The 24,588-nt window shown below is 41.9% G+C and overlaps 1 protein-coding gene across 1 annotated transcript in view; it reads right to left on the reverse strand.

Annotated features, from left to right (window-relative positions):
* Window positions 1-22,814, reverse strand: part of casz1 (castor zinc finger 1) — a 74,641-nt gene extending 51,827 nt beyond the window's left edge. Inside the window, exon 1 of the mRNA XM_070839307.1 lies at window positions 22,403-22,814. Coding sequence (XP_070695408.1) covers window positions 22,403-22,451 — 49 coding nt within the window. The 5' untranslated portion in view covers window positions 22,452-22,814. The remainder of the gene's footprint in view (window positions 1-22,402) is intronic.
* Between the last annotated feature and the right edge of the window lie 1,774 nt (window positions 22,815-24,588).

The following is a 24,588-nucleotide window of genomic DNA, read 5'->3' on the forward strand; positions in this document are numbered from 1 at the left end:
CACTACTGTCCCATACCAGTATACACACACACATCCACATAGACCACCAGTCCCCCCCCACCCCCCCCTCCACCTTTTAGTGCCACCATGGGTAGGCCGGACCAGTCTGGGGGAAGGGTGGAAGTGGGGAGTTTTTTTTGTGGAGGTGGGGGGGTATTTGAGGGTTAACTGTCCCTCAGGGGGCTATCAGTGAACTGGGCAGCCGTCACTGCTGGTGTCCCTGGTTCTCAATTGACAACCAGGCTCTGACAGATTAGCAGCTAGTCAAGAGGAATCCATGGCCCAGGACACAATTAAAATAATCACTTTTGTCAAATTTGGCTGCATGTATGTGACTGGGAATGCAACTGGATTTGAATAAAGCATCAAAAGACTGTGTGTGTATGTGTGTGTGTGTGTGTGTGTGTGTGCACTGGGGGGTCGTTGGGAGCTGGCAGCAGGCTTGGGGGAGGATAGAGCGAGATGAGGCCTTTTTAATTAAAAGAAAATATTTGTGTTTGCATACTATCGTGGTTTGAACCCGGAACAATTCTGAGAATTCTGGTTGTTTAATGGCTCGCTCTTTAAAGTGATTTGGGGTATTTCAGATCCTCCTTGCATACATGCATTTTTAAAATTTCAATTAGACTATGATTTTTTTCAAGTGAGATTGAGAATTTATATGTTTTGGTACTTTATTGACATTTTGTTGAGATAAATGACCACATTTCTCCATTAAGAACAATTCAAAGAAGAAATTCCTTTCAAATTCACTTATTTATCAACAGAGAGGTGCTGCTGTCTCTGCTGTATTTCAACCAGGAAGGATAGAGGGCACTGAAATAATTAGGCGACTTCTGCAACATCCTGAATGCCAAGGACAGGTGGATTAAAGTATTAAAACAATCGCATTTCAGTCTTGAAATAGTCCTGTGCACGACTCAGCACCATGCGCATCCGTTCAAGTTCAGCTGCCAGCTCCATAACACCACAGGAGAGGGATAGAATAAAAAGCCCAATCCCATTAGCTACGTACATGCATCTCAGCAGACCTGCTGGAAACGTGAGCAAATCTCAGAGATGATTATCCCCCAAAGCTCTCAAATGATAATACATAATCGAACAGTACAGAAGATTTCTCTGAAATCACACAGCCAGCGCGCACTAATTTGGGTTTCCCCATTTGTGTTAGGATCTGGTGCTTTCCAAATGAAACAGAAGAGACCGCTGCAATCAGTCGCCTCTGCACCCGAGGAGACATTTAACTGCTGTCCTCCAATTAAAGGCCCGAGAACTGAGCTCCCACCATTAGAAGAAGGAAATTATTTAAGACAAAGGTTGAGACACGAGTTCACATTTGATTCTATTTACAGTGCAAAATTAATAAGAAAGCAAAGTGCTTCGTAGTGCCGGTTCACTCAAACATTTAGGTGAGTGATCTTCAATTAGATCAGGGGAGTTAAACAACTCTGTGCTTTAACAATCAGAGACAATTGGAATAAAAGGGTATTAACAGAATTAAAAATGCAGAATTTATAAAAATGCTATTTGTAATATTTGTGTTAAGAATTAAGTCACTTTTTTGCTTATGTTGTGAAACAAAGAGGGTTAAAGGTACTTGTTAAATTCTTTTAAAAACTCCATTAGGGAGCTCATTACTATCATGGCGAGTTTATCTTATCAGAGACTGAACCACTTTCTTTAGAGATAGTAGATTTATTTCATCAGCATCAACCAGCAGGCTCTCTAAACTGAAGCATCCACTTACACAGATGCCTGAGAGGACAAGTAAAAAAAGATCAGTGAAAAAAAAGTTCTGTTTCTAAAAAAAACGAGTGATGAAGCACTCGAGTGATGAATTGCATACTGGTTACACAAACAGTAAAAAGAGGCTCTTTTCTTACAAACTGACAATAATTAAGGTGAGCTCTTCAATGAAATGTAAGCCTCTTAGCCCACCTCCTGCCATCTGTGGCTCCAATATTAGAGCTGGGGAGGTTCACTCTTTCGCCTTCTGGAAAGAACAGGGAAGAAAGAAGTGCCGTCTATACTGCGAGTCAGAGTACCACGGTCAACCTGCTTTCACAGCCGTGACGTGGAGGTGGAATGAACTGCCTGTGACAGAAAACAAACAGGAAGCCATAGAGAGAGAGAGAGAGAGAGAGAAAGAGAGACAGAGAGAGAGAAACCTGTGCCCTTCAGTCTCCCCCAGTAAAGACGCTCTTAACCAGGTCTGACAGCTGACAGCTCCTTGGCAATTGGGGTCAGTTAAAGGAAAAGTAGCTCAAGTTTTGTTGGGGCTTTGGCTTCAGAGATGTTCAGGAGCCACTGCCCACCGCAGCATCAAAGGGGATTATAGGGACAGGGCCATCTGTTGCCAGAATAAGCGTGAGCTCTTTTATGTCTCTGCCTGTATGTGTGTGTGTGTGTGTGTGTGTGTGTGTATTTGCAAGTGTGTATGTGTTTGTTAGAGAAAGACAGCGAGAGAGAAAGACACACAATCCCTCATGTCTCTGTACTTTTAACTTAAAGGGCAGCAGAGGATAGGGGTGCAGCCTACACTAGGACAGACAACTGGTTTGAATCTGCGCTGAGGGCACTAAAATGTTAAAATCAGGGCAAGCAGGGCATTACCGTCACATTGTGGACTTAAAGGTCAAGTGTGCCAGTCAAGCATGACAGTAAAACAATTTGAGTCCATACAATCAGTGCCAAAGTTAAGATTCAGGGATTGTATTTGTGTTCAGCACTGTTTTACTGAAAACAGGATCATTCTCTCATCATGAATAGTCTGTCTTTGTCATCCAGGCAAAACACAGAACTTCTTTTTGTTGTGGGTATATTGGAACACAGTGCCAACCTTGTTCCCCCTTCACCTCTCTAATTTGTTTTGGGTCCTGTTCTTGGCCTCCGCCTGGGAATGTTTTCTCCTCAATAGTCTGCTACCTTTTAGCTGAGCCGCCCAGTGCTTGACCTACTGCCGACACTTATTTTCAGCACTCTAATTGTCGTTTAATCACATATCAACCTGTCACTTAAAGACCCCCTTTTTTTCAAGGGGGAACATTTGCATACGTTGTAAAACTAATTCCTATCGAAAGCTCCAGTGGCTGTGAAAGCGGGTGCTCTGTCTCTCTTTTACTTTCACACCCGTGTAGACACAGTTAAGCACAGGAGAGAGAGAGAGTAACACACACATACACAAGCAGCAAAGTCTACTGTATCTCACCTTAACAGACAAAAACACACATAGTCAGACGCCATACCTGATATTCTCGATTCAGGTGGTTTTATCACATTTGTTAACAGTGTGTGGTGACACGTAACGTGTTAGAATAGGGACAGCGACGAGAGTGATTCATAGCGCATGTACTCGTGCGAGCCAAAGCAAAGGTGACAGTGAATGTATAGTGTTATAAAGGAATCAATTAGAGTTAATAATGTATCACTCTTCCAAATGTTACATTCATTTGTTCACACTTAGATAAAGCTACTGCAAAATAGGTTGTGCCGGGTTTGCCTGGCAGACTACACTACATTTACATTATCATCCTTATACATCGAGGAGCCATGTTCCGCTTGAGTGGTGGCGGCAAAGTAGTGGGGGGAGTGAGAATCATGTTTTTCGGGCCCAAGGAATGCCAGTCCTCAAGAGATCTCCCCCTCTAATTACAGAGCGGGGGAAAGAAAGCTCTTTGTTCCACCTTTTATTACATTAATTGATAAAACGGAGCTCGGGTGGAGCCGTCTTATGGGGGGAGTAGGAGGGGATAGGGCTGGGGGTGAATTGAGGGGGATGTTTTGGGCAGATGAAGGTGGATGAGAGGCTTTTGGAGCTGAGGTCCTATTTTCAGAGGACTCCTAATCCCGTTAGGGGCCCCAATGGTGGCGCAGCCCTGGCGCTCTGCTTTCCCAGAGGCCCCGGCGGCTGCGGAGTTAAGGAGGGGAGTGGCGATGGCAGGGGCAGACGATGGTGTGGTGGGTGAGAGTCCCAGCAGCGTTGTCTGGGCCCAGGCCTTAATTAACTGTCTCTTCAGGGGGCACTGAGGGCCACACTGAGACCCTATGTCACAAACGCCAGCAAGCAATGAGAAGCTTTAAGAGGAAGTGGCATCTCACCCACTGTGGAATAGTGGGAAACCCTGTGGATCTTTAATATGGACCCCATACAGCTAAAGCCATATAGATGTCGCAGGACATTAGCAGAGCTATTTTATGACTGGTTATTAGCTTAGCACAAATTGCACAGGTGGCTGATATTTTTAACAACATCACAGCCAATCAATTATAAGCTTAGATGAAAGTTTGAAATACCAAAGGAAAAATATTCTGAAATCAGCATTTGCTTTAAAGATGATTAAGATGTTAATATTTCTCTAAACTAAAGGGACAATAAGTTCCATTTCTATTTGTGCAGGATTGGTCAATCTTATTTGTCAGTGGTTAAGTAGCTGTAACAGGCTTTGTCATGGCTGTAATCTGCTTCTGCTCATTTAGGCTACCTGCAGACAACAGAGGCTGAGAAGTGCTGCTACAGTGGCCAAACGGAGTCTGAATATGTTACAGAGGCAATTAAACATGTTGGTGTATGTGCACGCACACAATAGTGTCAGAGGTGCTAAGCCGGGCCAAACACGCCTCATTGAAATGTCCATCTTAAAGCCACCCAAGTTCCTCATCTCCCCCGCCCTCCGACAACCAAGATGCTTCAAGACTGTCAAAAGCATTTTCCACAAAGCTGAGGAGAGGGCAAGGAAAAAAAGGACCTGCCACTGTCACATGCATACTTGCGCGTGCACACACACTTGCAAGGCTGTCAGGTAAATTAGATCTGAAAGCTGACAATTTCTGACCATATTTCCTTGATTATTTCGAACAAATGCACACCAGCCGCTCTAAGGAGATTAAAGTGACATAAAAGTCCCGAGTGGGAGGAGGGAGGGCAGAGAATCCAGGTCACCCCCATTTGTCCCCCTGCCTGACAGCAGCTATATCGCTATCCAATCCAATAAAAGTCCCCCCCTCCTTTTGCTTTAATTAATTTTACAGCTAGCTTGCTTAATTACTTTCAATCAAAATCCTCTTGCCATCACAAAATTAGAAATGGTTCAACTCCATTAGTCTAAATTCTTCATTTACATACACAAAGACTGTCAGCTCTTGCTAAGCAAACGGCCTCCTGCTTGATGAGATTGTTTTTTTTCACACACTCTATCACTCTCTGGCTTACACACATGCGTGCGACTGTGGTGTTAATTTTTTTGAAAGGAGAAAAGTAGCATAAAATTATTTGATCCCTTTACTTAAGACATTCTCTGCCTAATCAGGGTCCAGGTAAGCCATGGTGCACATCATCCAAGGTAATGGAGAGCTGAGTGCGCTTCCACAACTGTCGAAATTGATTACAGCCACAACTCGTGTCAAAAGAAAACTGGTCAACCTTAAACAATCCAGCACATAATATATATATGCACATAATACATGCATATAAGGGATAAACGGAATGACTAAGGTAGTGGCCAAGATCATGTAAATGAAGCTTACTAGTTCTTCCTTGGGATTAGCTATTGTTTCCAAAGCAATTGACGAGCTGCAGATTACACGTAGTGCCCTACAAATCTGGCTCCTTTGTGGAAGGGTGTTACTAGTCCTGCCTAGACCGTGGAAACTAGCGACGCACTACTGGCGGTCGGCTGCTGCAAGCAAAGCAACGGGATTTTTCAGAGGGGTGAGCCGCCTGATCACTTCAACTTGGCACACAGACATCCTCTCCATCACACACACTGCCTAAGGCCTACACATCATCAAGAATTAAGGACATGCAGATAGGGTTTGTGCACTGACCAAAGTGAAAACCCAGGCACACAGGCACGCCACTGCATGTGCGTGCACACACACGTACACTTCACACACACTACTAGTGCCATAATTAGGTCCTGAGATGAGGGCATTAAACTGGTATAATGCACTCACTGCTGCAGCACACTACCACAAAATATATCGACACTAAACCTACATGCTCATCAGTGACACCCTCCTCTTGCTTTTATTTCCCTTTTCACACGCATGCAACTCAGCAGGCCCGGCACAAAGCCACACAACACAACAGCCTTTGATCTGCTGGGTTCAGATCATCTTACAGCTGCTGCCCTTTCATAAAGGTGGAGTTATGGGGTAAAAAAGAACACCTCGAAAAGGAAAGAGGTGAGGGGGATTTGTAGCATTTCCGAACGCTGTGCCAAAGTCTGGAAACGCTTATTAAATAATCCCCAACAAGTGACCATGTGGCGCAAGGCAAAGAAAAAAAGGGCCATCCCTTCTGGGCTGCTGGGCTCAGTACAATGCAGGTCTGACCTGGCCCCTTTACTCTGTGTCTGCAATCACCGGTTTCCCTTGCCCTCTTTAACCAGTCCCCATTAACACTGTTAATTATCCAAATCCATCATTCTTGGGGTAAATGAAGACTGCCTCTTTAATTCAATTTAATAGGATCATTTTCCAACTCACGTTCACTTTAGCCCCAGCTGCCCGCCCACTTGCCCCCCACTGTGTCTCCCCCCCACCGTATCTTGACTCCCTTGGCTGTATCTTCTATGGTCTGGCTCTCTCCCATTGGTGGAAGGGGAGGGTGATGAGGGCTAAGGCTTGATGGCAGCGATGGGCCGACACACTGTTGATCTCCCATGTCTTGTCTTGGCTCGGCTGGTGGCGAGCAGCAGTTCTGGGTTCCCAGTCTGCTGTGCACAAATGCGTGCCTTCCGCACACACTCACACACACACACTCTCACACACAGGCTCACAGTACCAGGCATGCTCACCGGGGCTTGGCTAATCCTGTCACATCAGGCCACGTTGGCTGAGTTGAGGCCTTTAGCAGCAACCCCCGCCTCCCCCTCCCCTAAAGCACCACCTCCATGCACCTCTACACTTTGCCACCACTCCTTCACTGACTCCTCTCACTCACTGACTTTCTCTCTGTCTTACTCCTTTGTTCATTTCACAAGGTCATGGGTGGCCGAATACAGCACGCGAGTGGTGAGACGGGACAGCTGACGAATCCCTGTGTGTTCCAGCTGTGCTAGTAGACCTTATCTTATGGCTGATGTACAACACTACAATAACAATATTACAATAAATACTGTGAGATAGAATAAATAAATACATTACGAAAAACACATTTGCAGATTTACTGCAACTTGGTTACTTGTTTTTGTAAAGTTGCTTTCGAGTGTGCAATGTGATCATATCACGAATGGAATTTTTTACTACTCAGAATTTTTCTCTATTTCCATTTCTCCGTTTCATAAGAAAAGCCATTTTAATGACTACAATTACTGTAAGAGAGTGCCATGCACGTCACCAAAATGTGTTTATAAAATATACAGGTGTCATTTTGTCTTTTCTTGCCTATGTCATAGTGGTATCAGTATCAAAACACATTTTCCATGCAACATTGCCTGGGTGTGGAAACTGGACACTGGTGCCCTTTAATCTGAATTTCAATCTATAAAAGTAGAGCTATATCAAGACTAACTTAGGCTGTGTTTTATAGGCCATACAGACAACTTTCCGTGCTGATGCCAGTGAGTTGTTTCCATAACTTCATATACAATTTCAAAGAATAATTAAATATAGAAAATAAAAAGTTATTATTATTATTAAATGATAATATACTTTTAATAAAAGCATGGGTGCACACTACTGCAACACAATGCTGTCCTATTAGAATATGTTAAATATTGGCTTTCCTTATCCCATTATTCAGTGTGAGGGTTAATTTGCCCCCATTTCCACAGTACACCCCCCCCCCATCCCCCACGACTAAACACACTCAAACCCACACATACACACGCACACCCAAACGCACACAGCGTTCCCTTTAAATTTTCCCAGACTTTCATTGTTTAGCCATTTGAGACAGACTCTGGGAGAGTTTCAAATGATTTTAGCCATGATTTAATTTGGTTTGTTAAAGGGTGATGTCAGCACAATGGGAGACGAGCCTCTAAATCCACTACATTCACCCAAAATGCCCAGATGAGATAATCATTGGTGACGTCTACGAAAACACTTATTATATTTGCCCATCGCCTGGCTGAAGCTGTTAAAACTCATCAGTGTTATTCCCATTTTTTTTCTCTCGAAAGAGAAAAAAAATTAGCTCAACTTATAGTCAAAACTGTCACCCCTTTTAAAGAGACAGTGAGACATTGTTGTGGCTGTGGATAGAGTTTATAAATGGAAAAAGACAGGGCAGAGGGCTATCGGGTGTCTATTCAATACTCATTTCGTTTGCACCCAATACTAATTAAATAAAACATGCACAACTTTTTAATTGGTTTTACAGAGATCAACAGTTTCGAGGAAATTCAAAAAGTATAGCATCTAATATAGTTATACATATACATTCTTCATTCGTAAATGCTAAAAACAGGTTGTTCTTACATGCTACAAACTGTGAATGAGCACTGCTTGTTCCTTAACTTGTCCACACAATTTGAAAGGGCTTGGGGCTGACAAGGCAGCAGAGGAGATAAGAAATGGATCAACGTGAGCCTTTCTCATAGCTTAATTTACTTTAAATCCAAGCCCTATTTACACACTGCACACCGGCAGGCCTTGTCAACTCCAACTAGCATTGAGATATTTAAAACCATTAATGCTGTACAGCGGCAGCCTGAGCGTGTATGACACAAGCTGTCGCTGTGTGAAACAAAGCCAGATCTCTAACTGCCACAGCTTCTACTTTTGAACACAGCACGGCTACAAAAGCAGTGACACTGCAGACCGACACTACAATAATATAGAAAATGACAAATGCCAGACGTTTCTAAATGCGAGAGAACATTTTAAAAACTGCAGTGAGCAAGAGAGGAAAAAAGAGTGCTATGTTCCTCATCTAGCAAATGCGCAGGCCAGATTCAGTGTATCTTTAGTACAGGGACTACCACATAGAGGCAGGGGTCAGGATATGAAACACACAGGCTATCCGCCTCCCGACAGGATATCCTCGTGGATCAGCAGCGGTAGCCATGTTGACCCGCCCCGTTATTAAAGAGGCTAATCTGTTCAACATGTCAATGTTAGCACTTTTAGCAGCGATTAATAAAAGAAGACCCCAAGAGTGCTGTGTGTGCTTTTTCAGTGCCCCAGGTTGTTTTCATTTGGTTTGTATTTTTAGTGGTTTTTGCTGTTTGGTAATTCAACAGTCCTCTTTTCTCCTATTAGCATAAACAGTGTAAATTATTAACTCAGTTAAAAGAATTATAATCGGCCCTGAATCCTCAGCTCTGTGGAAGCTTTGTGTGTTTTTCCCTTTCTGCCACTGGCAAAGAGGCACTATGGCATTGCAGATATCATTAAAGCAAATGTAACTTTATATTTTATAGATATGGAACAATGTGCCTGTGATGCCTGACTTTGTGGCCTGTTATGTGATGCTAAAAATGTATGGCCCAGTGGCTTTCACAGGCTGGTAGTAATAGAACTGCTCTCTAACAGACTTGCTTTCTAAGTGCCTGGTGCTGTGTCTTAATTTGTAATCTAGTCAAACCAATTGTCCGCTAGCTAAAAAGGTCACCAAGACAATAGACTACACAGTCTCCCGCAATGTAGAGAAAGCCCAGGGTGTCTTTTGTAGCTTTTTAACCAAAGATGTAATTAAGACACCTTCATCTTCAGGGGTGAGAAGGGCACCAACAAGAGGCTGCTGGAAACACAAGAGGAACTTCACATTACTGGAAACAGAAGTGAGATGCGCATTAAGACAGAGCATCTGGTTTGAGGTGAAAAGTACCTGTCTCCGCAGCAAAATGTCACCACTGAGGACATTTCCTAAGTTTACCTGCTTGTGCAGTCAGCATGTGATTTTATAAATTGTGACCAAGGACTGGGATGGTGAAGCTTGTTGGGAAAAACTGAGTGATGCAAAGCAACACAGGAGAGGCAGAGGGGGGGACTTAAAGGACGTGATTTATCTGGGCTTGATTGCGTGTTAATCGAGGTTACGTGTATTAAGTGGAATCTAATTGGAACAGACACTGGCAGTCTGACAGATCGACATGATGCAGATGGATTGAGGGGGGGAGAAAGGGGGAGTGAGGGAGACAGGGAAAGGAAGAGGGAATGGGAGAGAGAAGCGTAGTGCAGTCGAGGAGAGGCAGAAGGGAGGCAAATGAAACACATTTTGCTACTGTACATGCCAAAACGGAAAGACTTTGGTGACGCCAAACATTAAAATAAAACCACCAGAGCCTTTAAAGCAGTCGATCAACAAGAAAGAAAGACTCTGCTGTTAGGCTCGTCTCACGTGCGTCTCATGATTGGCGGCTGATGAGACATGTAACCCTTCTAGAGGAGGACACACACGGGCGAGATTGTGAGTGACAGGGCACAGCACTGGAGTTTGCCCTCCCCCTCCAGTTGCCACAAACATTCATTTCTGCTTTATTGGAAATGAGGGGAAAAAACACCCCTCTAAAAAGACATGAGGTAAAGAGGCCGAGTGACAGCTGCCGGAAAATTCTCACCTCGGTGAGGGGACGAGGCAAATGTTCAACCGGTCCTTCTGACTCTCTGCTCCTCCTGACAGGCGACAACTGTTTCGAAGGCCCTCTCCTCTCCCCAAATCTGAGGTATTTAGCTAGTGGCTTGAATGACCCTTTCAAATGTTACCAGAGTAACAGACCGTAAAAGATGACCACCTGTTAAGGCCAAGCAACTGTTAACTCATAACTAATACACCACAGACTCTACGCACAAATAAGGAGAACATAAGGTAGTTTGTGGGAAAGGTTCAGAGTACAGAAATTAAGATGTGAGGTTGAAGATATGGTGTTACACAGACATGATTTCTCTTAGCGCTGCTCTGAATTGGTCAGTGTGGCTATAATTGGTAACGGGGGGATACAAAGTGTGAGTGACACGAACGGCCTCAAAGCAGCGAATAGCCCAGGAGCAAAAATGACTGTCACAGTGCCATTATCTAAATCTGGGTTAAAAATACAGTGGTTCCTGACCAAAGGGTCACTTTTACTGATAGCTGGCCCAAATGAATGGTGGCAATAATGAATCAATGTTCAAAGGTACTAAAGAATGACAAATGTGTACAAAGAGCAGGGGAGAGAAGGAGAGGGCAAAAAGAGAAGAAGATAAAGGGAGGAACTATGGGCATGATTTAGGGGCAGTTTGCATGATACTACAGCACTCGAAACTTCACTCATCAACACAAAACGCCCAAATTGTTCCCGACATGATCCCGTCATAGCGCAGAGACAGAGGAGTTGCTTCGGTCATCCGTTGATTTGATCCATTATGACTGTTACACTAATGGCATTAATAAGGGCAAAATTGCTATTTTGAAACACAGAATTTTCATCCTCTTCATTTGGCTAACCTTATCGTCTTTCTCTCCTTCCTACACGAAAGCCCACTGCCTGTGTGTGTGTGTGTGTGTGTGTGTGTGTGTGTGTGTGTGTGGGCGTCTGTGCCCCCACCATGTAATGGCTATAAGGTCATCTCTATTTTCCAGGCTTGGTGTACAATGTCGTTGGATTGCAACATTTTGCGCAGTTTAAAAACAACAACACAAGCTTTGAAATTTGAGTCCCTGCTATTTTCGACGGATTGACTACAACGTTGTATTCACCAGCTGGCCCTGATAAAACACCCTAACCCCATTCAACACTGTCTCCATTCATTTTATCAAAACCTCATGTATATCTATTCAGTTTTAAATACTAAAAAAATACAGTAAATGGACAGCACTGTGTTATTCTGAATACATTTTAGACTTGTTTCAAAGAGAAGTTGTGTAAAATTCAAGTGTATTCAAATGTGTCTGCTTGTCCTGTATGTTTAATTAACTTATTGTATCAGCAGAGTGAATATGTCTGCAAGTTTCCTGTATATTTGTGCTGAATGTGAATATATGTGTGTGAATGTTCAGCCCTCATCAGCCTCTAACATTGAGAGGAATGACACTCAGTGATCAAGGACATGAATTGCTCATTGATTTTTAGGGGGCCAGCTTAACTATCCATTCCAATTGATTTTTAGCTTTGCTGGGTGTGCGAGTTATGGCAGTTTTAATGTATCATCTGTATGTGTACTCATCACCCACTGCAACAGGATTTACAATAGTCTATGAAAAAATGCATACACAACACCATGTGCAAATGTGGGATAGGGACCTTCCTATTTTGTTCTTTTCCAATAATAATTATATTCGAAGAAGTGGACCTTATAAAAGATCTTATGTCTTATAATGGGTGGGGAAAAAATATCTCCTTTGACATCCTGTTTTTATATATTTTAGCCATTATCTGCTTCAGAACTGGGTAAACAACCTATTGGAAATAAACTACGTTGGGTTTTTTTTTTATCTTGATTCATCCATGGGAAATAACCCAAACCCTGTGAATAACTGTAATCCCTTTTAACCAGTGTTGTTTAGAGCATGCATTTCAGCCTGCAGTATTGCATAGCCACACAGACCAGAAAAGAGTAGAAATTTCAAGAGGGCTCAGTCCCCCATGCAGCACAAACAGACATACCACGCCTTTACCGCAGACCATCACTACGGAAAAAAGCAGATAAGCTTGAGACTGTTTTCATTTAAGAGAATATTGCCATCATAACTCATATTACCCATCAATTAACAATTCATATAAACTATTAATAATCAATGGTTTGATGATGTAAGAGACAAAGTCGGAGCAATGTGATCCAAAAGGCGGTCTAAAGTCATCTGTCAGGTAGAAAGTCATTAAAATAGGGGCTCGTTTTCCTGCACCGAGCTTAGGTTTCACTGAGGCAGGGATACATTTCTATTCTTCAGCAAAAGGCTGTGCTCTCATATGATATCATCTCCTTTAGAGCATTGCTCCCAATGGCTTGTCTTTTTTGTCTTTTGTGTTTTTCTCCAATTCAAATTCTCCTTTTTTTTCTCCAAATGGTTTGGGTGAAGCGGTCCTCTATGTGAGGTAACTGCCTTTTGTTCAGTGAAAAGGACTGCATAAAGCGCACTTTACTCCATCCTTTAAAAAAACAAGTCTGCTTAATTAATGTTTTACAAGTGCTGCTGTATTCTTAGTCAAAAAAAAGCCTCTATCAAAGCCGGCAGGTTCAGATTACGTACGCTAATTGAAATTCTGAATTTCTAAGCCAACTTCTTTTTTTCCCTGCTCCCACTCTTTCTCCCTGCGCACACAATAAAGCCTAGTGTTTTGTAGTCCACAAATGACATCAAATCATCTAAGTAATATGGGCTTTTCTTTTTTTCCTGTATTCTCATGTTCTGCTGGTGGGTTCATGAGACAGCTTAATAAAGCAGTAAATGCTTGGGGAAGCCTGAGAGCCTGCTGTGTGTGTGTGTGTGTGTGTGTGTGTGTGTGTGTGTGTGTGTGTGTGTGTGTGTGTGTGTGTGTGTGTGTGTGTGTGTGTGTGTGTGTGTGTGGGTGTAGGCACGTCTGTGCACACGCGTGCTCTCGCGTTTTACCTCCACCAGGGACCTCAAAGCAGAAGGCAAAGCCTGGTTCCGTACTCAAGCAGATTTTCCCAAAGAATAAAGCAAGAATAAAGCCAATGAACAAAAGAGAATGACTAATACCGAAACCAAAGCCAAAACTAAGACACTTATCTCATGGGTTGACATTGATAGAGCCCATATTAATGCAGTCTGAGCTAAATGAATACAGCATAATTTACAGGTTGTACATGCGTTAGGTGCTCAAGGAAGGCAGGCTGTGTGAACAGCTGCAGGTGTGGGAGCAGTGAGGCTGAGGGTGAGTTTGGACAACCATCAGAGGTTTCTCCGTACTGGTGACAATGATCTGAGATGTAGCTGGAGATTGGATGGACTAAGATGTGGAAAAAAGTCTTTTTAACTCTGCACACAGTCTGCATATACACACATGTTTGTTTCCTAGGGGAAGGCTTCAACCTTTCCTACCGTCATTGTTTATCTGGCAAGGTAGCTATAGCGGGCAATTACATAAATTGCAGAGTTTAAAAAATGTCATCCTTGATAACCTTTGTTCTGAGTTAATCATTGCAAGGAAAGAAAACTGCTTCTCTTCTCTTCTCTTTTATATTTACCCAAACTCCCTCCTTTCAATAGGGTATTATTTTATTGGCTTGTTTTGCAAGCATTATAACTTTGCATTCTTTTCCCAAGGTCAGTTTCTAGTGTGCCAGGAGGAGTATTTACACATGGGGCTTTTCAGGTCAGTTCCATTGTATTTACATCAAATAATTTTTGATAAGGGATGTAAAAGACCTATAAACCCAACATCATAAACGGGAGAGGTGTAGCTGAAATAAGGACAAAAGATCAACGGCTGAATTTTTCCTTATCTTAGACACGTTGATATTTTTGAGTCAACTCTCTTCACTCCCTCCCACTCAACCTCCCCCCCACCCTCCCTTCTCTCCTTCTCTCCCTCTCTCTCTCACACGGAGCTGAGTAGAAGCGCGGACTTGTTAGATTTAGTCCAATGGCTTCCCAGTGCGGCCAGCGAGCGAGCTCTTGTTTCATAGAGAAGTACCTCCCCTGTTATCTCCCTAGCACTATAATCACTTAACAAAGACTTGGGCATTTGCACAAATTAAAACATCAATAATGCATAAGTGCTTTTCAGTTTTGAGCTGTAGTGTCCCTGTATTGGGATGAAATACCCCCTCTACCAGTGGAAAAACTCTGCTCGCCATCTTCTGTCCCACGAACGACTTAAAGAAGCCACGGCCCTGCTTTGATCAACAACCCCCCTTCTTTTAAAGTTGAGGCGAAAGCTGTGGTGAACATTTGGGATCTGCTTTGGTAACGGGACAAAATGGCTGGGCTGAGTGGGATGCGGAAGTTGTTTTAAAGCAAGAGGCGGTAAGTGGTGGTGGTGCATCAATGCAAACAGGCAACACCCTTGAGTGGCGCAGCGTGGCATTCTTCCATAAACAACACCACCGCCATGTCCCCGACATTTATGATTTGTGGTCAGAATGGCAACACAGACCTGATTCCAGTCCAAGTCTGCATGTTTGCCCTATCGTTACATGGCTAAATCTGCCAAACCTAGTCTCTTATTTTCCCAGATGAAAACACCAGACGTTTCATATGGTTGTCAGAGCTTTGCTTAAAACAAGTCATATGAGTACATTACACTTGGACAAGGACGGGAAGGGCGGGCACATCATGGGAAAGAAACTTAGTCACACTTTGAAACCAGGATGCTACTGTTTAATTTGACAAAGAAACTAAACTACTACTCATCCCTGCAGTTGGGAGTATGCACTGACTACGGAGTTAAGAGTTATTATTGTACCAGTAAATCCATGACCAGTACCGTTCCAACACCAATAGAGGACGAGCCATCCTATACAGATGGCCTCAAGGACAATTAGCAGTAATGATTGGTTGCCACATAAATGAGGGAAATTCCATTTGCTACTGCACTTGCTGATGATCACAGACCAAATGCCTCTGACAATAATATGGGCAGCTGCTTTAAACTTGAATGTTTCTTTTAAATGCTGGTTAAACATACAGTACACTGAAAAAGAACATTTCTAAAGTATCTGTCTTTTTCCATTATCTAAGGAATATAAAATACGGAAAATTTAACTTTAAATCTTGTACAATTACCACATTATCACGAAGAATAAAGAGATGAGACAAATAGCATAGTGATCTAAAATATTATCTCTTCAATCATATCCTTTTCCCCAGATATCTTCATCTTCCCCCTCCTCTCTCTGTCAGTTAGTCTGGCAAACAATCCCCTTGTTAGCAAACTGTTAAGACAGCCGCTTGGTACACAGATTGCGCTCGACCAAGCGAATTTGTTTTGCAAGGGTGACCTGTTTAATCATCTCATTTTCTTTGGCGGACATTTATTCATCTGGTTTCCACGGTTACAGAGAACATTAAGGGGCTACAGTAATAAGGCTGGAGAGTCAAACAGGTAATAAAAAAATTAACGCCATTTTCCAGCAGCCGAGGACAGTGGGTGAAATGAATCAAGGGAGAGGGGAGAGAAGCAGCGGGGGGGGCAAGAGGGGGGCGGGTGGGTGTGGGGGGGGCTCCAATATTGTCCAAACAATAAGCCTTAGTGGTTATTTTACTCTGTAGATCAGGTGGTGCTGTTATGGACATGACACTTTGGGCACAGAGCAGGAGAGATAAAGCTTTTAAAGTGGCCCTGCTCCTTTTTTTATTGTCATTCAGCGATTACATATCAGAACAATTAAAAGTTAGCTTGAGATATCTATTAACTTTGCTCTTTTTTTATTTCTCTCGTGCTTCAGAAGGAAGATAATTTGCACTCCTGGCAGTGCAACGTGTCAATAACATGCAAGGGACAACATGACATTTAGATGCCCTAGTGAGAAATGTTTCATACTCCTCCCAAGTTGAATCATTTTCTAATATTGTCTTTTTACCAACTGAGCAACAGAAGAAGAAAAAAGAAAAATAATGCAGGAGAATATAGAGTTCATCTCTCAAACTATTAGAAACACTGACCTATACACCAATTGAGAGAGTCCAACTTCTTGCCAAATATAGAAAATTCCGGCACAATAGGGGGAACAGGTGCTGAGGGCCCATAGAAAGTGACGAAGCCAAAGAGCTGGGTTGCTGCTGAATGCCAAATAAGGCAGTGAGACACGTTGCACCAAGGCACAAAACAACCTACTGTAATGTGATTTTCTAAGTCTGATGACTGTCACCGATTCCCTCCACGAACTGTCTTCTTCACTATATTTCCCTGTGTTCAGACAACATTAAGGGTTGCTTTCCACTTTAATAATAGCTGAACAAGAGAAAACAAGCAACAAATTTTATGCATTACTCATTTCTCCACTCCTTCCAGAAGTATTTCTAATTGACAGCACGGCTTTGGCACTCCTAAAATATGCACAAACGTTCTCAACCTAACCCTTAATCATTTAAATCGTCTGGTTTAACCTGTATTTGGGCATTTTACGACTCTGCCAACACCTGTCCCCCACCCATGTGAAAAACAAACCAAATTGAATTCTTTCTTTGTTTGCTGTCGTGTTACTTGTATATACGTTGTTCCCTGGGTGGCTCTGGTGTGACTGAGGTCGGAGAGAGAAGCACAACTGATGGCAGACAACGTGTCTCGGGAGAGGGAGGGAAAAAGAGATGTCAGCCGACCCGGCCTCACACACATACACACACACACACACACACACACACACACACACACAGTAGCGTGGGGTGCGCACTCTAACATCAAACACACACTGCTCACGTGTCACAAGGAGCGCTCTCCCCTCCTCACCCCTGACAGAGGCAGGAGCCCGGAGAAACAAACCCTCGTCATACATGCGGGGTGAAATCCCCAAAAGGGGATACAGAATGGGCAGCAGTGAGAGAAGAAAAAGGCTAAGCTGTGGCTATGGGACTGCCAACTGTTCTGCTAACAGCCTCTTAACAGGTGTGGGCTCTAGAACCATGTAATCCTATCAAGTTACTGAGTAAAAAAAAAAAGGAAAGAAATCCGGCAAACTGCAAACTCCTGTGCTCTTCCCCTCCCTCCCCCTCTCTCCCTTCTCTATCTTTCTCCCTCTCTTTCTGTCTGTCTGTTGGCAGTGACAGAAATGAACAGCTGGGCTTCAGATTTATCATGTACAGACAGTAATTATTGCTGGTGCTGCCTGCTACTGACCCAAGTGAATAGAATGTCACATGAAAAAACACACGGCAGAAGGGGGACGTGAAGTCGAGGGGTGCCGGGTTGGGGACTGTGAGGAAGATATGTGTGACACAGAAGAGAGAGCAGGGCAGTGTTTAAACGTCACTACGTTCCTGTTTGCAGTCAATTACGGACGAGGACAGGGGTATTGGCTCTGTAACTCGGCAGAGCAAACATTTTCTCGTTCACAGTGAAGATGACAGAAAAAAGAGGTTCCTTGTTTGTTTGTATGTGATTTTTTTTCTTCTTTCCTCCTATCAAAAATAAAGCCAGTGACAGTGCAGCGAGCACTGAATTCCTGTCAAAGAAAAGGTAACGGAGAACTGAAACTAAGCGACGTGCTCAACACTAAAAGACAGTGTTAAAGCGAGAAGACAGACTTGTTTCAAAACGAATCGTCTGATCTTACATGTATGATTAACTAAACTCGCCAACAATTATTGATTCATAAAAAACAAGGTTAAAGCCACTGATGTTAGTCCACACAAAGTGTTTTTCCGTCATTATATCAACGTAGTCTGACCCCACCTGCTGCATCTGTTCCACAGATAAAAGGGTCAGGAGATAAACTATCAATTTATTACCCATGTCAATCACTGTCCTTGTCATTAAATAGTTAACCCCACATCTGCTGTTTGCTTTTATACACATTCAGTTGTATGAAAGTTGTGGTCTGCCATATTCCATACCCACTAACCTACGTACGGGCTGGTTCACACCTTAAAGACCCCCTGCCACATTTAAAAGGATTAGTCACCACATTTTGTGCCGGCTTAATCTCTCTTTCAGCTGGCCTAATAAGTGTGCTTCGATAACTGAAGCATGCAAATTCATTCATGGCCAGTGGAGACCATGCTTTCAGACAAACGCGCCAAAGTCTTCCACTCTGCTAATTACCTCTTCATTTTCCCCTTTTCCCCTCTTATATAGCATATCGACGACTAGAGATTATTCCTCTTCCTTACTTTGCATGAAATTATAATTTCATATGTAAGATTAGGAAATTGAGTCGGGGAGAAAAAAAAAAAGTTCTTCTCTCTTGACTCTGCACACAAGAATACATGACACGGCATATTTAACTGTGAGATTAGAAGCAGGATTTCTTTTCAGCTGGTTATGCTGTGACGATTGAGTGAGAAATATGAAAAAAAACCAATTTTTTCTAGAAAATAGTATATGATAAAACTTTTTTTTTCTAATTAATGATGTACTTTATAATTCATTGCCATTATTTTAAAGATAGTATAATTAAAAAGAATATTTCATCATTTCCATTTCCCATTTTTTTAGCACAGCAGTTTAACAAACACGCATTATCTGTGATAATAAAAACTTGGCCTGTTATATTTTAGATAATAGAGGCAATGAAGACCCAAGGTGCAACCTGTTTATCATTCTGGAATATTTCTTCACCAAGTATTAATTAGGCCATTACTCCAGATTGGTGACGGGGAGCTTTGAGGTTTTAATTAGGTGCTGGCCACTGCATGAGTGCACAGGATTGAAGAAAGGGGGTGGTGATGCCACTTGCCTTGCTCCTGGCCCATATCAAGTAGCCCTGAACACTGCAGCAAGATGCATGGCAGCTCACATGCATCTGGAGTTTATTTGATCGTTTGATCTCCAATGTTTCCTCTTTCTACCGGTGAAAAAAGGCTAGTTGGTGTGATTTGGGTATTAAAAGACAGGGGTTAAGGTAATTATGGTGTTGGGTGGCTTGTGTCTGATGACTGGGCACATGCTCAATCAGGACTCAGCTGTCCCTCTCTTTCTGTCTACCCCCCCAACACACACGCTCACACACGCACACACACGCACACACACGCACACACACGCACACACACACACACAAACACACACCTCCCTCCCCTTGTCTGCTGTCTATGTTCCCCCTTCTCTCCCCCTGACACTCTGCTAAAACCAGGCATAACACACACAGCCTCGCGCAACATCAATCAAATACTGAGAGCGGACCATAAAACTACACAAACATATACTGCCATTAACTACTGTATTTGACACTTATTTAACAGTTCTCCGATGTAGGTGTAAAATCAGAAAAGTAAATTTAAAGACAGAAAATGAATTAATTTAGACTGGGAAATTAAAAGAGAGAGTCCATTTGTGAGGTACAGTTCTTAAATCTAAATGAAAATTTCTCCATTTTTGGCATTTTTAAAATACACAAAACAAATAAAACATGATTTTTTTTTTCTTTATTTACACTAACTCAAAGAGTGACTGTAAATTGTGTCAGTGTATTCAATTGCATATGTAAGTGGTGGCAAAGATCATATATTTTGGTATCGTTTGAAAAGGGTATTTAAAAAATAAATCTTGAGAATGTGAGCGTTTTTCCTTGGTTGACAAGGCGATACTAATCACCTCGTTGCTGAGAAGCACTCTTCCCTGACAAGGCTCCTTAGAATACAAGGATCCCCCAGGAGAAATCGGCATGAAAGAGGTTAAAGACAATGACTCGCATTTTTTTTCCACCAAATGTCTCCCTGTTAAATTTATTTCAAAACTCTGTTAATCTGCTGTACACAACATTCCCATTAGCATAGCCCGGCCCCCTAATAAAAATTCCGGCTAGTTTAATTAAAAAATGTAAATTTACTGTCATCCAAGGAGCAGCAGAAATAGGAGTGCAACAGCATATTTTATTGCTTAAGACATCAAATTGATTCAGGTTATTGCTAAATTGTGATAAAAGGTTATTGAGGGCCTTCAGAACTGGGCTTGTGTTTCTCCCTCATTTCATCTTGGTTTTGTGGAAGGCCGTAAAAGATGGAGAGGGCCACAAAGGGTTAATGAGACAACTCAGTGAGGGAGAAGAGAATCAACATTATGACTCATAAGAGTGTAGAAAAACATTTTCCAAGCTGACGAAAAGTTTGAAATTAGGGTGTGTCACGATAACAGTTGCACTTGTTTGTTATTTTAAACTATAATACAGGACACCTTAAATAACCAGACATAATAACTGAGCCCTCGTGAACGTCTCTCGCATTTGTTTGTGAAACCCTGTGGTCACAGAGGTCCACTATACAGTCTCTCAGAGTGTTATTTAATAAGAAACGACATCTTTAGATTGTGCTTCATTTTTGAATAATACTGCCATGCACAGGTTAAAGAGCTGACAAGCCTATATGGTGTCAAGAGTGCTGAACGGCAAGATTACACAGGAAGGAAAAACAAATAGTTGTTTCTTATTGATTCAAATAAGATAAAGAGAGAGTACATACCTGGCAAATAAGCATATTAAAAATAACAGCCTGGAGCAAAAACTGCTTGAATGAGGTTTGAGTTTCAGATTTCTTTTTAAAAAATATAACAAGGCAAAGAAAAGAATAATTCTGTATATGAATATTTTTCTGAGCATCTTCACTGTAATCTAAAACACTCTGACATCATTGTAAGAGTAATAGCCCCCTCAAAAATATACCCATAACATTCCCTATATATTTATATACTGTGAGTTTAAAATAAAGCCTATGACAAATAAACAGATACGATTTATAAATGTAAAAGGGAACCTACCATGTCTCTAAAAAGTAATAGTTTAGTTATTGAGTTGTTTATATTTGTGTAGGGTGCAAATGATGAGGGACTATTAATACACACACACATGTATAAAGGGAAGACACCACTCAGTGCATGCAAACAGAGAACACACACGTACATACAGTACACGGGAAAGGAAGAAAGAACTAAATGTGGACGTCATATGTGGCTTATTTTAAAACACACAAAACCCTGCCTCAAGTAAAGTAGTCAGGAGAGTGCCGCTCATGAGTAGAAGCTGTAATCCAGTGACGACAGGACAAGTTTACCCGTCCTAAAGTACGCAGCAGAATGACTGCTGTCAACCAGACAGTTACAGGTCCAACAAAATTTTAAATAATCCGTCCATACAGGAGCATTTGCACAAAAATGCTGATTAATGAGAATAGTCTTATTACATATTTTAAATAAATAGCGTTTTGTGTCATACATTATATTTGTGTCATATGTAACGCATTTGATTTAAAAGCATGTTTACTTTTTAATGTAACATACCCCAATGTTATGCACACACACTAATTAGAAATACCTGAAAAGGTGTTAGCACTGCTCCTGTTCCCTTTACATGTGTGACAACATAAGCAATACAACAGTTTGTTTGCTTTGTCCCCTTGGCAACAAACCCTTAGGCCATTCAGTGTACCCTAATGGCATTGGCAGTGCCTCTGTGGGTAAAACCAATACCTGTATTTCTACAGTGCCAAATGCTGGCTTATTTAAAAACATGTAATTAAATAAAAGAAGTATACAAGCAGGAGAACATAGATGAAGAAATTTTTTTTTAAAAGCCTGACAGGGAGTTGTGTTGTTCTCATTTCCTAGGAGAGAAATGCAGCCTGACAAGAGAAAATGAAACTGGCTTTGTTAACTTTCTTTGCATGTGTACTGCATGTAACACGGCGTCATGACTCGTGAGCTGGAGAAATGGGCACTCTTATATTGATATTGCAGTCACCTTTGGGCACTGTCAAAGAGCTATAAATAAGGGTGTCGCAACACTTGGGTATACGTACGCGCTGGCACATAGTTTAATCATGAACAACTTCCCCTCTCAGTATATTTAGTCAGAGATAAAGGCACACCTTAAACTGTCAGCTAATAAAACATATCTGGCAAAGACAGAAAAGAAGAAGAGTACTCACCATATTCAGGGAAGTCGAAGTTAAATCCTCTCAGACATGTAACTTTCATAATATTACTCAACTCTGTTAGAAAGTCATTCGAATGTTGGTTGGTGGAGGGGGAAATGTAGCGGAAAAGTAACTAGATAAAAAAAAAAAGGCTTCCTTCAATCATGCACTAAACTCCTTGACATGTAATCTGTCAATAGTTTGTTGCTGAGATAATGCCGGCTGCCACGAGCGGATTTGATTGGCAGCTTAGGGTCTGGCCCCTCCTTCCTGTGGTTTGACGGGGGGTAGGTGAAAGAATATGGAGCCTCCCCCTTCCCTGCTCTCTCTCTCTCTCTGTGTCGCTGCCTGTGTCGCTCTCTCTCTGCCTCTCGTGCGATGCCTCTCTCTCTCACTCTCTGCTTTGCCCCCATACACATACACACATGCACAGACCAAGCTGTTGGTGATGTTGTCTGAATAGGCTGATAGGAAATTATGGCAGAGGAACCGGAGCAGTTTTTTTTCTCCCTCCCTCAGTGGGCTGGCCTTTTCCATCTTTGTGGTCTTCTAGCCTTTCAACTCTCTTGGGGTGGAGCCTCTGCTGCCTCTATTCAAATGAGGGGAGCAGAGCACTTTAAAAAAAAAGGTTTTGGGGAGGAAGAGATTACACGTTTATTAAAATATATTATACTTTCACTGCGCACAAGTATTTGAGCCTTTTAGACTAATTATTCAAATCAGATGCAATGTGATTACCTGTGTTTTTTTAAAGCTGCTTTTTAAAAACCAATATTTCATTACTGTTAAACAAAAAGTGCAACTGCAGTTGGTGAAAGGATATGTTTTCCAGTTTTGTAAGCCAGTCACCTAACTAGTAAATCAGCAGTGAATGTCGCACATTAAAGGGGACACGGTTATATCAAGTAGATTTCAAACTGCATACGCTAAACATGCTTGTCCTCTTGTGTCTGTTGCCAGGAGCATTGAGTTTTTTATAATATTTGACAAAAAGGCACTTTAGCTTGAAGCGAATAACTCTTTCACTTCTTTAACAAAACAGAGATCCTCTCTATTTCAGTGCAGTGTGGTGTACTTGCTTTTCCTCTCTCCCTCAGAGCACACTCTTTCTCCTTCCCTCCCTGTGATAAGCTATCAGTTTTCATTGTAATTTCAGGTGAAATGATAAACGACAGCCGTTACCAGGTGACAATGAATACTTTATAAGACAAACCCCTTATTTGCCTGGCAGTTTCTTCCGCAGTGGCATGCAAAGTGCCTCTGGACCATTTGTACATTATGCCTATATAATGTAAACATGGCTCTATGTCAAGAATGTGGAATTTACAAAGTGACAAAAATAACAAAAAAAGTAACAAAGTCTGAACTTTGAAAGGTCACTGGATATTCCTGTTTTCCACGGCAGTTTTATTTTGAATAAAGGTGTTGTATAAGTAGTATTTAGTGGTTATAGAAAAGAGGAAATGAACAACTTTATGGCTGTGAACTGTAATGCAATGATACATAGTCCTGGCGTCAGTTCCTGAGTGCTGACAGCAAAGTCCAAAGTATGTACATAAAGCAGGTTTTGGTTGATTTTGAAATTATGATGACTCATCTCGGTTAATAATGGGGGAAAAAAAAAAGCTTTGCCTCCTCCTCCCTGACCCACATAAAAGAAAATGTCCTTTCTATCAAAAGGTTCCACCCTTGATCTAACACTGTACAGTAAATACTACTTCAGTTTTTGTTAGCCATGATAAAAAATCTAATTGTTTTACACGACCTGACTTTGCAATCAGACTTTTTTTCTGCTGCAAAGGTGTTGGATAAAATCTTTTGTCAAATGTCGACCCTGCTCTTTATCAATCACATACTATACAAACAAACATATTTAGTTTAGTGGATTAGTGAGACCTGATGAGGTCTGACACCCATGTGGATTACTGAACAAACTTTGGGCGAAATACTCCCTGAATAGAGTGGCAACAAGTTTATGCATCTCTTAATTACTGTAATATCACGCAAAAGGCATGAAATATTGTCAATATATACGAAATATTATAGTCACTAAAATGTACTCAGATCACTGGTGCTGTCATTTAAATAGTTTTTAAAGTGGTGAGCTCTTGTGAGCAGCTCAAAACCAACTGCACTGTGATAAGAGACAGTGTATGCAGACCATTTGAATTTTATGTTTAAAACAAACTCTGAAGTTG

Source organism: Pempheris klunzingeri, chromosome 11 (assembly GCF_042242105.1).
Source record: "Pempheris klunzingeri isolate RE-2024b chromosome 11, fPemKlu1.hap1, whole genome shotgun sequence".
Taxonomy (NCBI): Eukaryota; Metazoa; Chordata; class Actinopteri; order Acropomatiformes; family Pempheridae; genus Pempheris; species Pempheris klunzingeri.